Genomic DNA, 15345 nt, shown 5'->3' on the forward strand with positions numbered 1-15345 from the left:
TTATTCTCCTTCAGCGTCATTGCGTGAATGAAATTTTCAAGATGCATTTATGATACTACCTCCCGTTTTTAATATAAGATTTTGTTTGACTTTTATTTTGATCCTAAATATAAGATCCTAATTCACTTTGTCTCTCATATTTATGTATTTCTTTTAAAGTAGTCCTTTTAACAATAGTAGTTCTAGCCAATATAGTTGATTATCAAAAACATTTTAGGAAAGACAACACTTATTTATTACAAATAACTAATTTAACTTATTTTTTTAATCTTATCAAATTAGTCAACTAACTCTTATAATTAAGACCAGAAATAATACTATTAAAAATGTTATTTTAATATTTTCATTTTTTTATATTTGTGTCCATTAATTCGAGAACATTAAGAACGTGCCGTGCAAAAAACAACGATACGCTGTCGTTTACTCGATCCCGCTTTGACCCCGCGTCGGCGATCTGCAATCACAAGACCTCTCATCTCCCGCTGCGGTGTGCAGAAGCTCATCATCTTCGTCACAGCCACCATGAAGCTCGTCAGGTCCCACCCTCTCTTAAGTCTTTTTATACGTCTTTAATGAGTGTGATGTTTCTTTTCCATTTTTCTTATTAGAAGCTGAACGCTTTATTTGAAAATACGAGCAAGTTTTTGATGAAATTAAACAACGAAACGGTATCAATCGAGCTCAAGAACGGCACTGCTGTTCATGGAACCATCACAGGTTTCTTCTATTAACTCTTTCTCCTTCATCACTTTCTTTTTCCCGGAATTTGATGGCATTGTCATTTTACTGGGGCTCCTGCTAAACCCTAGACCTTATGTCTTGGGTTTATGACATCCTATCTTTTGTATTGGAGATTTTATTCTGCGCCTGGAAGTAACAATTACTCATAATAAAATATTGACGATAGCATATTGCAGGATTCCGTGGTTTTGCGTTCGGTCAATGTATTGCTGTACCCTTTAAACATTACTGGAAGTTAAAATATTGAGGCTCTGTTTGAGAACTGAGGGTTTATGAGAGAGTGGAATAACAAGTCATGGGTTGTTCTGTTGTTTGAGAGATTAATCAGGAAAGCTAGGAGAAATGGTGTATGCATTATTTTTCTAATATTGTCTTGTAAGTTTGTGGTACTTGTGTCACCTATTCACTTCGTTGTCACCTTGACCCCAATTCAGAGGCACTCAAACATTGTGGTTTTGGATGGTAGGGAACGGTTTTACAGGTCATCCCTTGTCATTCCACTCCATTATTAGAAAAACTCCTAGACAATGACCCAATTCACTTTAAATGATTCATTCCATCCCTTGCGATTCATTCCATGACACTTCTTCTGGGAATCTAAGTAGTTCTTCTCACTGAGGCTAACATGTCAAGCGCGGAATCCCCTATGCTATGTCATGTTCAGAATTTGGGCAGCTGCTATGTTATAAGATACCATACATACTCGTAGACTTCAAAATCACTAAATAATTAGATGTCATTGTGTTGCAGGTGGCAAATGAAGCAGGAAGCACAATCCCTACTGTTCTTTTTTTTAAAAAAATAATAAATTTGGAGAAAGCGCGAATGTTATTATGAGGACCTTCTTATTGAAATTTGACGCATAACATACATAAAGTCTGGATGAACCTCCCGATCATTTATAACTAGAATATATATATATATATATATATATATATATTTTATCCTCATTTCTGAAATAAAGTGCTTGACCTGGTCTCTGAACTCTGTAGGCTCTAACTGATTGGTTGATCTCTGCACCTTTTGCTTTATAACAGGTGTGGACATAAGTATGAATACACATTTAAAGACAGTCAAATTGACATTGAAGGGGAAAAACCCAGTGACTCTGGATCATCTCAGTGTAAGGGGAAACAATATCCGTTATTACGTACTTCCTGATAGCTTGAATCTTGAGACTTTACTGGTTGAGGAGACACCTAGGGTGAAACCCAAGAAGCCAACTGCTGGTACTGTACATTATTTTGTCACAACATATTTAATGCAGACACTTGCTAATGAGTATGCTTATCGTAGCTGGTATCAATATGTTATGGTTTTCAATTATCTGTTTTGTTTCCAGGGAAGCCCTTGGGACGTGGGTGTGGTCGAGGCCGTGGTCGTGGTCGTGGTCGTGGACGTGGCCGTTGAATTGCATATTTAGTCTTTATGGCTTGCATTTGTAAACCTATGTTATAGCTAGAATTTGTAGGGAGTATCAGGGATATCAAAGCAGTGTTAATGCTAATTCCTCATGTTGAGTTTGTCGATTTTTCTATTTTTTACGGTAAAGAGGGGGGTTCCTATTTTCTTCGGAGTGCTTTCAGTGTTATAGTGGATAATTCCTTGCCGTTGACCAGCAATTGTTGAGTAAATGGGGAGGCTTCTGTTAAGACTCGAGAGTAAGAGGAGGGGGTTGCCAATGCAATGCGCTGGCTATGTTGCCAAGAGAGTAATTGAGATGCTAGCAAAACGCTAGGTAAACTGTCTGCAGTTTGGAGATACGTTAACCATTTTGAACGACTGCCCTTGCTCTGAGTGGTGTCATTTTGCATTTTCTGTGCAACTGTAGTTGAGTTTCTAATGAATGGTAACAGTCGGTGTGCCCTTGCTAAGGAAGGCTTCTCGAGGTGTTCCATTTTAGATTCTTGTTTGGTGCAGTTGCAGGCTTCGGCTTTGGATGCGCGTTTGGGGTTTTGTGAGTGGAAGGTGAATGAGGCGACACGACGGGAATAAAATAGGAAAAATTGCTTTGAAATTTTAAGAAAAGAATATAATTAGTAAAAAATCTCAGTAACACCAGAGCAGATTGCAGATTGTGATGATATAGAAAATGACAAAATATTCAATTGTTATTGGAACTTATTGGGAGTTATTTCCTTTCTTTAGGGTTTTATTATATTTGTCCCAATAAAATAAGAGGAGCAGCATGTGTGTGTTGCTGCTCATGACCAAACAACGGACAGACGGACTCTTTCCACCTGCATGTTCATTCATGTTCGAACAGGTTTGCATGTGGCCTCCGTAATTATTTAAATTGTTCGTGTCATCATTTCCTTTTGTGTTTCCTGGTTGTCTTATGCTACGCTATATTGCAAAACCACCAACACATGGATACTATCATTATACTCTTTGATTGTTTGTAATGGATAGGCGTCTCCTATGTCACGTTTATATAGGATATGCTTTCTCCTAACCCCCTAGAAACACTTTTTTTTTTTTTGGTTGGATGGTTTGGTTCGTCATAAATATGATTGCAATCACAGTTAGTGACAGCTAGAGAGCAACCTCCGCCTTCCCACTCTCTCCCGTGCTCTGCATTTTCTCTCATTTTTGACTGTTTATCTTTTCATGAATGCGTTGTTCTCCATTCTCCCACTTCTTCAGGCCTCAGCGTCTTTGTTTTGTTTTGTTTCTTTTCTTGAGAGTGATGATTTAGCTATAAAACTATTTAAAAGAAACAATTCCCATGCTCATCTCAACTTGATTGAGGGCAATCAAGCTAATGCTGCTTTTAATTAATTCGTCCACTCGTCCGATTGAACGCCAAATTTTGCTACTGAATGGCAAATACTCCTGTCGTTGTCAATGGGACCATGCCACTACGGTGTTGGTGAGCAGTGTCGAGTCGTGCAGGCATCATCTTAGAAGGAACACCAGGCTGGGCTAGACCAATATAAATAGGGGATTAAATCGAGCTCAAAAATTTATTTATTTATTAATTAAAAGCATGACATGCTCCACACAAAATATATTTTCTTAAAAGCATTAGCTATTTATAAAATATAGTAATATTCTTAAAATTCATGTATAACGTACTTTTTTTTAAACCAGAAATGTATAATGTACTTTACACTAAACTAAAGGGGCTCTATATTTATTTGAGAGAAGAATAACAATGATTGGTGGGCAATAAAAATGTGGACTCATGAGAAGTCACGACCTTTTGATACGTGGAGGGAGATGAATGCGGATCAGCTGTCATGCTATGGGTTCCAAGAACTTCAGCAGTTGCTTCCCCGACATGGACCATGCGAATAAATGAATAATAAATAAGCAGTAATTAGCTAATTCAACATTTTAATTTGCCAACCAAGCACGTAATTACGGAAATCTGGCTTTTATTCCTTTCCCACAATAGTCACTGCCATCAATTAACTTGGGCCCTCCTACTTGTAGCGTTATTGTCTATATTTGACCCTCTTTTCAAAAAGAGTACATACAGGGGGCCATCTTCTTATCATAAAAATCATCACTCTTTTGCCACAAAACAATAATAAATTATTTAATTTTCGATCTAATCTTCGTTTTCCCACTCTTTTTTTTTTTTTTTTGGGTTGGCCGCTGCGGCTCAGGGTCAGGGGTCCATCCCCGCTTTATTTATTCCCAAAATAAAATTAAAATACTTGTTTTTTCCCTATCACCATTATCACACGATCGGAATGCAGAATGCTGGAAGGCTGGAACCTCCCTTGCTTTCCCAAACCTAAACCTGCAACCATCATAATGGTTTTGTTCCTCTTCATCTCACCAGTTCTTCATTTCTTAGTTAACTTCTTGTTTTCCGTCCCCTGCTTGATGCCGAACTCCAAGCCCATGTAGCACAGTGCCTCTCTGCCCTTAACGCCTCCGTCTTCCTGCACTTCACTTCTTTATTCCTCTTTCCATCTGTCTCTGAAGCCTCGAAATCCCCCGCCTTTTGTACCCTTCGCCAACCCACCCATGAATGTGAGCAAGAGTGCAGCTTCGGAGGACTCGGGGGACGCTATGACCCGCGTGGACTTGTTCAAAAAATTTAAGCTCTGCAACACTCTCGAACCTTCTTTGGGCGTAGTTGGCTTCTTCTTGATCGTTGTTCTCCTCGTTAGCTGCTTCTTTTACCTTGACTACGGTGCTGCAATAAGGGGGCTACGCTCTCGGGGAGTTCCTTTGCTGGGACTGCATTTTTCGTCCTCATTTTCACCTTCACCTTTGGTTGGGGGTGCGCGGGTTGAATTTCTGGGTGAAGAGGGAGATGGGTGTGATGTATTTGATGGCAATTGGATTTGGGATGAGAGCTATCCACTATATCATTCCACAAATTGTTCATTCTTGGATCAAGGTTTCGCTGCTCTGAGAATGGTAGGCCCGATAGCTTCTACACGAAGTGGCGCTGGCAGCCCAAAACTTGCAACTTGCCCAGGTTTCTCTATATTCTTACTTTCAGATTCCGATTCCGGTTACTGAGGAAATGACGACAGATAATATTGTAAAATTTAGTATTTTCTTGTTCCCTACGTGTTTGGCTACTGGTGTTCTCCTGAAAACGAACTACGGAGAATTTTGATTTAGCTAAGTGGTTACAGCATTACAATTAACGAGGTTTCCGCTCATTTTTGTTTTGCCTTGAAATATAAACTACTCCTGCTTCAATGCTGAAATATAAACTACTCCTGTTTTCAATGCATTACGTGATCGACCATTTGATTCTGAAGTTTAGAGAATTGATAGTAAGAAAACAGCAGGGTTATGATCCAGACCTCAAGGAAAGGCACGGCAAATTTACACCCACACCATCAAGTAAAAGAAAGCTTTTCGTTCTTTTATTGATACTCAACTTGTCTTTGTCAACCCTCGGCTGTTTGGGCAATTCCATGTTTTCTTCAGTGGATCAGTCGAACTCAATCGTTGATTGCTCCGCAATGCTTGGAGTTCTGTATATTTTGCCATTTTGTTAGTTCCTGTTCGCAAACGTAAAGTCTGCTTCGTTACTATTTATTCTGCTGGATTGTGCTGTAAGCAGCTGCATCATCTGATATAGACATGCATCTGTTGCACCTTTTAGGTTGTGCTATGAAAGGCCTTCATCTGTTGCACCTTTTAGCTTATGCTATGAAAGGCCTTCACTCTCCGCATTTTTGTTCATGATTTTAATTTTTTATGTCTAGAGTCTTTGAAGTGGATCCATGGCCTTTAATCAAGGTTAATAATAGAAATGTGGCAATCAAGAAACCTTAGTTTATAAACTGAAGTTTGATTTTTAAACATTTTTAAGTACTTCTGAAGTTTTGGTTTGTTTTTGGATTACAATCTTAATGGGATTTCTCTTCACTCTTATTAAAGGTTTGATGCAAGGAAGATGTTAGAAAAGCTGCGGGACAAGCGGCTTGTATTTGTTGGTGATTCAATTGGAAGGAACCAGTGGGAATCACTCCTTTGTATGCTCTCTTCTGTTGTTTCGAACAAGAACACCGTGTATGAGGTTAATGGCAGTCCAATCACAAAACACACTGGCTTCTTGGCATTCAAGTTTGAAGATTTAATTGCACTGTGGAGTACTACAGATCTCCGTTTCTTATAGTGCAGGGACGGGCTCCAACTGGAGCTCCTAAAGAGGTAAAAATGACTCTAAGAGTTGACCTAATGGACTGGACTTCTCCCAGGTGGCGAGGTGCAGATATATTGGTTCTTAATGCTGGACATTGGTGGAATAACGAGAAAACTACTAAAATGTAAGTAAGTTCCCGTCTGCTTAGGTTTTTAGATGAGATGGCTTACTTGTCTCACTAATTCAATCTTCAAAGCGCCCCCTTGTCATGTCTCTTACAAGGATATGGAAAAGTTTGCAAGAATAATTTGATGCCCGATTTGGTTAGCTGTCTAATCTTTAGGATTGATTTATGTTTTTAGGGGTTGTTACTTCCAAGTAGGGAAGGAAGTGATCATGAATATGACTGTAGAGGATGCATTCAGAAAATCAATGGAGACAGTATTGGACTGGATTGGCGGTGAAGTAAACATGAACAAGACTTACGTTCTTTTCCGAACTTATGCTCCTGTGCATTTCAGGTTTGCCTAAACTTAGGTCGTTCATTTCATGCATGCTGATTATTATATTTTTAGATGCTTGATATTTTCTAACCATAGGTCTTCTAATCGGGTTCTGAGCTACAATCCCCATTGCGCCATAAATACAAATTAACATTATAGCCAAGTCTAGACAATTGTGCATTTTGGACATAGAGGAGAAACATATGTAATTTTGTAACTAATAGTTATAAAATATCTGTTGCACCATTGCCTTTTCGAAGGTCAGGGTGCTCTAGTATTAATGAATCACGTATTATGAATTAGTTTGGAAAAAAATGAAGGCATCCTTCTTTTAGTAGCCTGTTGCTGCGACTCCACGGCTTTTGTGTCATGTTTCCTTGTATAACATATTCCATATTGTTCCTTTCAAGTTAACTTGTGACTGATTTCCTCGTTTCTTGGAAATCATTATTCATTAAGGAAATGACTTTATAAGCTAAGTCACTCGTATCTGTATCTGCTAGTGGCTCTGGCGATTATTAACACCAATAAAAAACATAATGACTGAATTCTAACACATTGCAAGGATGTGGCAGAGGTGGCGACTGGAATACTGGTGGCAGTTGTCGCTTGGAAACACTCCCTGATTTTGGGTCTTTGCCTCCACTATCTGACAAACATTTTGAAATTGTCATCGACGCCTTATCAGGGCGCTTGAACAAATCAGAAACGAAGAATCTGGACTTGTTAAATGTGACACAAATGTCTCTAAGCAGAAAAGATGGGCATGCATCTATTTACTATCTGGGGCCTAATAACACGATAGCCGCATTGCAGCGGGAAGATTGCAGCCATTGGTGCTTACCTGGTGTCCCTGATTCTTGGAATGAGATTCTTTACGCGCTTTTGCTTAAGCGGGAGACAAATCGCACTGTCTATACAAATGAAGATGTGAAGTCAAATTCATAGGATCGGTGTGGCGGATAAATGTGAGAAGTTTGCCGGGACTTCCATGCGGAGCTGCACCAGAATTTTCCAATCCCAGTCACGTTGCTTCCTTCGTTATGATTGCCTGATTCTCTTTATTGTGATCTGCCGTTGCAAGTCATTATGAACTTCTGCACCAATTGATCAGCGTGGCCCGGACCGTGGATTTCATGTGTCGGGTGAATGTTGGGGACTCCACCAAGGATGAATTTGCAGACAAACTTGACGGATGAGAGAAGGCGTATACGGCGCCGGATTTTTTTTTTTTCACAACTTTTTGGAATTTGTAAATCATCAAAACCGTCGAAGTATGCAAGCCGATTCCTTCGTACTTTAGGTTTGTATGTGATATATAGAAAGAGTACGGTTTGTATGCCCAATTGTTTTAATATATATATATATATATATTATAAACGCGCGCACAGACTCGCCAGTAATTCCCAGCATATTTTCTTGAGTAGAAAACGGATCCCCCTTGCCTGGAAAAATTCTGCAACAATGGAGAAATGTGTCTTGCCATTGAATTATGCGAGGCTTTGGTAACATGAGCAGCGTCGTCCGGCTGAACAGAGTTCTGCACTGCGCCTTGCGGCAAAGTTGCCCCCTTTTCCACTTCAAAATTCGTACTTGTTTCGTTACGTTGCGCAAATTATAAAACGATGAATAGTACCTGTTCAGTCCATTTAAATACATACGCTTGCCTGCCTGTGGGCGCCAGACGACTTGATGTTTCTTTGCTTTGTTGGTTTAATCTGGTTCCCGCTTACGGTAATTTTGCTTGATTTTCTCTAGCTGCTTTGTTGGGAGAGAGCATTAAACGGGTAACTTTCTGCCTTTCAGCTTCAAGGATTTTAATTCTCACCATATCGTCGCTCTCTATATTTACTTGTCTAGGAGTTAGACCAATCAATGGTTTTCAAGATTATCAAAACAGCGCTATGAATTCCGATATCGCACATACCGTTTTATTGCATGCAGCCGATGATATTAAACCAGACTATTGTCATAGAAGTGCACGGGCAGCCGAGCCACACGGGGCTCTAATCGTCGAATGGGTATTGCTCATACCCGATCTACAATCATGGAGCACCGCGCGCGCCCCTTTGCACTTCCGACATTCTCCAAACATGGCCGTCTTAGCAACACCAATACATGTTTTGCACTCAGAGGATATCAGATTAGGATTGCAAGCAGCATGTCCATAGGCGAAGGCATTAGGATAAGGAGAAATGTTGTAGTACTCACGATCTTGCCGTGTCGCAGTGACAGCCTCCAAATCACGAACAACGTAAGCCAAACTAATAGCAAATGGATCACCTGACATATACTTCTCCTCGTTGCAGGTAATGTTGGCCACACCCTCCACGATACTCCACACAGAAACCATAGTAATCACAATTCCTGTCAATTTTGGAGGGCCACCAACTTCATTATTTCCCAGCACAATCGGTTTCTTCGTCTCGTTCAGGAACGGGGTTTCGTAGACTTTCGTTCCTTTTTTCCCGGATTACGTAATTGAAGTAGGATATAGTGATCCTTTGCCAGGCTGTTTTATCTTGAACCAAATCCTCTGGCAGTAAATGCTGAGAAACTTGCGAAAGAAACCAAGGGGAGAACATGTGACTGAGTGGTGTGAATCCATTTCCCCTCTTTATTCTTTTTCCTAAATTTCTCTTTATTTATCCTGAAGGATTTTAAATTTATTCTACACAATATAAAACATTTTGATTCGAACACGATCCATACCCATTTATGAATATGTAAAGCTTGAGAAATCAATTCTGTCCATTCAAGCAAAGAAAAAAAAGATTCTGTTTATCAAGAAAAAATGTAAATTAGTGTTTTCTAAAAAAAAATTTAAATATAGTTTTTAGGGTAACATGCAAAGAGGCCTTAGTGCTTGGTGGGTGGCATTGTTTTTTTCGAATGACAAAAGGCTACTGTGGCCCAAAAGGCTCCGCCTAGAGTCATGAGTCAGCCATCTGGCACTGCGAGAATTAAACCAACGCCACTGGGGAAAATTACCCCCCGGTCCCCGTCGCCCTTTTTCTTTGCTTTTGAGGCAAGTGACGCCAAAATCTGTTGCCATCTTTCAAGAATTATGACTATGAATATACTAATATGAACATCAGTTGCAATTCGAATTCATCAGACTGTCTTTATAAGCGTTAATCTAGGCGCGTGTGCCAGAGAGTTTTGAGTTTTCAATCCTTTCTAATAAAAATAATAAATTATAGTTCTTAATAGACTCAATTGTTGAGTTGATTTGGTCTTAAATATAAGATTTATTTATTATATTTATCAGTTTTATTTAAATTATCCCTATGGATACTCTTTCAACCATAATCAATTAGAAGAGGAAAAAGAGATCTTAAGAAAGATGATTATGATGTTTTAGGAAAAATATGTCATGTCTTATAATTAACTACTTACCTAACTTTTTTAATCTAGTCAAATTAATTAAATAGGTCTTATATTAAGGACCAGAGGAGTATACGTAGTATTGTCAATTCTTTGTTTTGGGTATAATTTACAATTGGGAATGTATTACTTGTAGTAGCTTGTGCAAATGAAGTTCCGGTGTCCTGTAAACTACGGCGAAGAAAGAAGTTACCAAGGGATTAAGCTACTAATTGTCAGCGGGTGTTAATAGTTTGTTCCAACGAAAAATCATCTATAAATCGCATTAAATGCAAATAATCTATCCGAATTTCACTTAATATTGACAGGTCCCAAATATTTAATAATATTTCCGATCCTAATTATAAGACCTCTTTTGTAATCTACAAATAGAGTCTTATAAATAGGACGCGGGTGTTAATATTTAAAATCTTGACCTGTAATAAATATATTTATTCCGCTTATAATGTTTAAAAAGTAGCAAGAACACTTAAAGGGAGGGTAAGCGTGAAGCCCTTTTTTGAAGGCCTGAACCTTTGCTGAGAAGATGATTTGTGTGAGAATAGTATAGCAGCAACGCTGGAAGGATGGACATTAAGATGTAAAAAGAGGGGGACTTAGATTAGAATTGAGATGACGTTCTTAAATAAGTAAACCAACAAATTGCGCGGACATAGCAGGTGGTCAGGCGGCTCATCATAATTTTCAAGTTCACATTTTTAGCGATATAAGGACATTGCATGCGAGCATTCACCTAATTTCACTACTCCTCGTGTGTGGCTCCTTATTAATTTATTTTTACAGTGTAGTGGGAGAGAGAGCCGCAGATTTTAAATGTGCAAATAGGGGTGGGGCGACGAGGACGGGACGATAGGGAGCAAAGAGGCAACAGGATTGATCAGCCGATGCAACTGAAAGTCAAACATCCAAGGGCGCATCTCGCCCTCTTTCTTCTTTTTCTTACACCAGTAAGCCAACACATATTTTTTGCTTCCTACTTTCCATTCTTACACGTTATTTAATGTTAAGCTCTTGGCCTCGTGTTGTGTGTATGAAGCTAATTACAGAGAGAAGGGATTTTTGGAGGGAGAATACAGAACGGTCAGGCCTTTCTCAAATCAAATAAAAATATAAAATATTTAAAATTACTCGTCAAATCTCAACTATTCATAACACATAACTAAAAATATGAAAATTATGACATGTACTACAAACTAATAACTTGAGTCATAATTTTAGTAATAGGGGAGATAATAGTGAAAATACAAAACATTACTCCCTCATGTTCTTATTATGAGTTTCAAACAACTAATTCACAAATAACAAATAATAAGATAAAATTAGTTAAAAGTAATAAATAGGTTAAAAATATATTTTTGTTTTCAAATATGCTCTTGTAATAAATGAGAAAAAAGAGAAAGAATGTGTGAAAAAATGTGATAAGAAAGATTATGACAAGAGAAAGAATAAATAATTCGTGATAAAATAAAATAATATATATTAATATTAAGACAAATATACTTTCTTCTAATTTAAAGCTTATAAATATGACCGGAGGGAGTAACATACTAAATTTAAACTTTTAAAGGATTATAGGGTGATATGCAACTAATTTAAAGTTTAATAAAATTTAGTATATTTTGATTGTTTATTATTGTGCATCGGACGTCCCCGACGGGACTATTTATTATTGTATACGGTACTAAACATTAATGCGTGGGAGTGGGTGGAGAGCGTAAGAGCAGCAGCAATAAGGATGAGGGTAGGAGGGTAATTATCACGGTAAACTGGAGGCCTAAATGGGGGAGCGGCACGGGGGCTGTGGGGAAGGAAGGGAGGGGATGAAAAAGTAAGTGAAAAGCAAGGCCTGGTCTGCGGCTAGACAGCTGCCACCTAATGCTGCCCTTCCCCCACTCTCATGAACCCCAAAACCCACACCCACGCGCCCTCCCTCTCTCCCACAACTACCAAATCAGCGCTCCGCCCTTACTTCTCTCTCTCTCTCTATATATATATATACACACACGCATATATGCACATATATAAAACCCGCGAACTGTCTGGTAGACCAACCAGTCAATTACCCCCCAAGTCTCCTGCTCTCATAACCCTATTTCCGTTTATCTACCAATTAACAAACCTTCTTCTCATCACTTTCCTCAGCTTTCAAATGTGGTTTTCTTGGATATCTCCCGCATCCACCTCAAAGTCATACCCCTTCCTGACGTATATCTCCCCTATCTGTGGGTCTTTCTTTCTTCCCCGACCATCCCTTCCCCCCTCTCTCTTCCTTTGTTCCTTACCTTCTCTTCCCTCCCCCTTCCGCTTTTATATGCGCCCCTCAAATAGAGTTGATTTTCAGTTCCCATGATGATTCACCCACTTCTCTATTCACCTTTCATGCAAACCCACTTCTCCGTTTTCCCCTCCCTTTTCGATCCCTTCATGATTCACCTTTAAATATAATCTCTTCACCACCTGCCATTCAGCTGCCTTGTTCCCAAACAATGGCTGCGCCTCTCACAGCCAGGCTTCAAACTCTCCTGCAAGCCACGGTGCAATCGGTTCAGTGGACTTATAGTCTCTTCTGGCAACCCTGTCCCCAACAAGGGTACTTCTTCATTCTCCCACAATAACATGCATCCCTTCGTTAATCAGTCATCGCTTCATCAATCTTCTACAGTTCCTAATTATAATACTTGTAGCAGCTTAATTATGATTTATTAAAATTGAGAGTTTATTTTTTTGATTTGGTTAATCAAGGATCCTGGTGTGGGCGGATGGTTACTACAATGGGGCAATTAAGACCCGGAAAACTGTGCAGCCAGTGGAAGTTAGTGCCGAGGAAGCGTCTCTTCAAAGAAGCCAGCAACTTAGGGAGCTCTACGAATCATTGTCTGCCGGGGAGACCAACCCTCCGGCTCGACGGCCTTGTGCTGCCTTGTCGCCCGAGGACCTAACCGAATCCGAATGGTTTTATCTGATGTGTGTCTCTTTCTCCTTTCCTCCTGGCGTCGGGTACGTATGTCCTCCACAATTTCACTTGCTAGCTAGCTATAAGCTCTATCAAAATCATTAATTAGTTAAGCTTCAACGCCATTTCTAGCTTTAACTATTATTTATTTAAAGAACTAGCTCCAGCTGCGAGAAAAATTTATCTGATGAGGCCGAGAGTGTGTTGGGAGCTTGAATGCAGCAATAATAACAGCAATTAAGATAGTGGCAGCAAGAAATAATTAAGCCGTACGCACGAGTAGAAATTTCCGCAATATAATTTAGTAATTTACTCAATGTTTCTCTGGAATTTGTTGTGGCGGAAGTATCCATGTCCCCCATTAAGAAAGGAAATTCGGTGAAGCAGCAGAAAATTTCATGTAACATCAATAAGAAACAAGACACAGTACAAGCTCAAAAAAGCTGGCCGTATAGCTAGTCTCAAATTTTCTCTGGTAATAAGATAGCTGAGAGTCTTTATGCGTTTGTCCTAGCGAGATTCGAGAGTTTGTAAAGATTCCACAGGAGAAAGTTGATCCATGTGACGACCTTGATGTAGGTAGAGTTAGCTAATTATAACGCAATGGGGGAATAAATTTGGGAGGATTGTGTGCAAAAACATTTTGCCCGGCCGGCTGGTCAAGTGATTAGTTGCGCATTATATGCCTGAATACGACGGGTGCTATCCGCAATCTGCTTCTTCGAGAAACCAGACAAGATAATGTGTTCATTATTCAAACTGCCAAAAAGCTGCCACTACTTGCTACCATTCTGCATTAGGAAGCTTCCCCAATCCCAACGCTCGATCCATTTCTCTCTCACACCTTCTTTGTTTCTAGTTTCTTCGACTATGTTAGGGCTCACGGCTTCGATCATATGTCCGGCCGTCAATAGCTGTTTCTAATAGTTGCCTGGTTCCTCTATATATAGGTTATCTGTACCCACGTGCCTGCTCACTACCAGAAGTTAACCCTTTCGATTCTTGATCATGCAAGAGATAGGCTGACGGTTCAACTAGTTATTGGCGAGACATCTGTTATAGGTAGATATATAGTACACTCTTATGCATACACATGTACACTCACACAATCTACAAGAAGTACTTAGGAATCTGAGACTCGTTTTATCTACCCGCGCTATTTTGGAGGATAAAAAAACCGAAAGAAACTAAAATTGAGAGCATGTGGTGGGTGTGTGGGGTGCTGGATTGGGATCTTAGGGCATCAAATATCTGCAATTTATAATGGAGTTACTGCCCATACATTAATAGCAATGTAAATTGTTTCTCAGGTTATAATTTATATCATTAGTTAAATATGAAGTTTTGCAATTTGCAATGAGATGTTCGAGACGTGTATAGCTAGAGAAACTAAAAATGGTGCACGCTAAAAAGAAAAATATTAAGGGGTTCGCTTTAATTTAACGATGAATGGCAACTTCTATAGGCTACCGGGGAAAGCATATGCGAGGAGGCAGCACGTATGGCTTGCCGGTGCAAACGAGGTGGACAGCAAAACGTTTTCAAGAGCTATTCTTGCCAAGGTGCTTCCACCACCATTTTAACACTAATTATTGTCATTAATTCATGCATTAATTATTTCCACGCCTCGTGGTGGACTGCTTTGGTTTCCATTTGAACGTTTAGCATAATATTTAATCGATAATTTATTTGGAATGTATAAATATATGATCAACAGCTTTTTACTAACCACCTCCTTATTATCTCTGTGATCCCTTGTCACTACACGTCAATGATTCGAAATTTCTTGCCCGGCCAGAGTGCTCGCATACAGGTAAGAATGTAACCTGCAATTTCAGACTACCTAGCTAATTCACAGACAAATTTTGACAATGTTATGCGTATATGTGCGCCATGCAAACTACAGACCGTGGTGTGCATACCTCTGTTGGACGGCGTCGTAGAGTTGGGCACAACAGATAAGGTAACACACACATATATAGTGATTTCCTTCTAATCTTGCTGGTTTCCGTTGAACAAATTAATCGTACGTGTCTTTGTGAGTGAGGACGCCAGGGTGTGCTTTAATATATTTGTGTACGTCACAGGTTCTGGAAGACCTTAATTTTATCCAACACGTGAAAAGCTTCTTCACAGATCACCAGCGGCAGCACCACCCCTCCACCGCCAAAGCCCGCCCTCTCCGAGCACTCGAC

The 15345-nt window shown here is 39.5% G+C and overlaps 2 protein-coding genes and 1 pseudogene across 2 annotated transcripts; all 3 read left to right on the forward strand.

Moving 5' to 3' along the window:
- Positions 1-447: 447 nt before the first annotated feature.
- LOC114744938 (small nuclear ribonucleoprotein SmD1a-like) lies at positions 448-2363 on the forward strand. Its single transcript, XM_028933082.1, has 4 exons — positions 448-536; positions 641-717; positions 1779-1970; positions 2084-2363. The coding sequence occupies exons 1-4, from the start codon at positions 523-525 to the stop codon at positions 2149-2151; spliced, it is 351 nt and encodes a 116-aa protein (XP_028788915.1). The 5' UTR covers positions 448-522; the 3' UTR covers positions 2152-2363.
- A 2093-nt stretch (positions 2364-4456) lies between these two features.
- LOC114744928 (protein trichome birefringence-like 10) lies at positions 4457-8186 on the forward strand (annotated as a pseudogene).
- A 4332-nt stretch (positions 8187-12518) lies between these two features.
- On the forward strand, positions 12519-15340 carry LOC114744937 (truncated basic helix-loop-helix protein A-like; the record flags this gene model as incomplete). Its single annotated transcript, XM_028933081.1, is given in 7 exon segments — positions 12519-12787; positions 12940-13194; positions 14616-14712; positions 14949-14963; positions 15057-15113; positions 15238-15306; positions 15308-15340. Coding segments are annotated over 7 exon segments (630 nt in total), but the record flags the coding sequence as incomplete, so codon positions are not given.
- Between the last annotated feature and the right edge of the window lie 5 nt (positions 15341-15345).

This window comes from Neltuma alba, unplaced genomic scaffold (assembly GCF_004799145.2).
Source record: "Neltuma alba isolate B1F8T4 unplaced genomic scaffold, ASM479914v2 tig00004490_pilon, whole genome shotgun sequence".
Taxonomy (NCBI): Eukaryota; Viridiplantae; Streptophyta; class Magnoliopsida; order Fabales; family Fabaceae; genus Neltuma; species Neltuma alba.

Bases quoted from the DNA above. Each gene is read 5' to 3' on its own strand.
- LOC114744938 (XM_028933082.1), top strand. The intron at 718-1,778 runs GTTTCTTCTATT...GCTTTATAACAG, and splicing joins TGTTCATGGAACCATCACAG to GTGTGGACATAAGTATGAAT. The intron at 1,971-2,083 runs GTACTGTACATT...TTTTGTTTCCAG, and splicing joins ACCCAAGAAGCCAACTGCTG to GGAAGCCCTTGGGACGTGGG.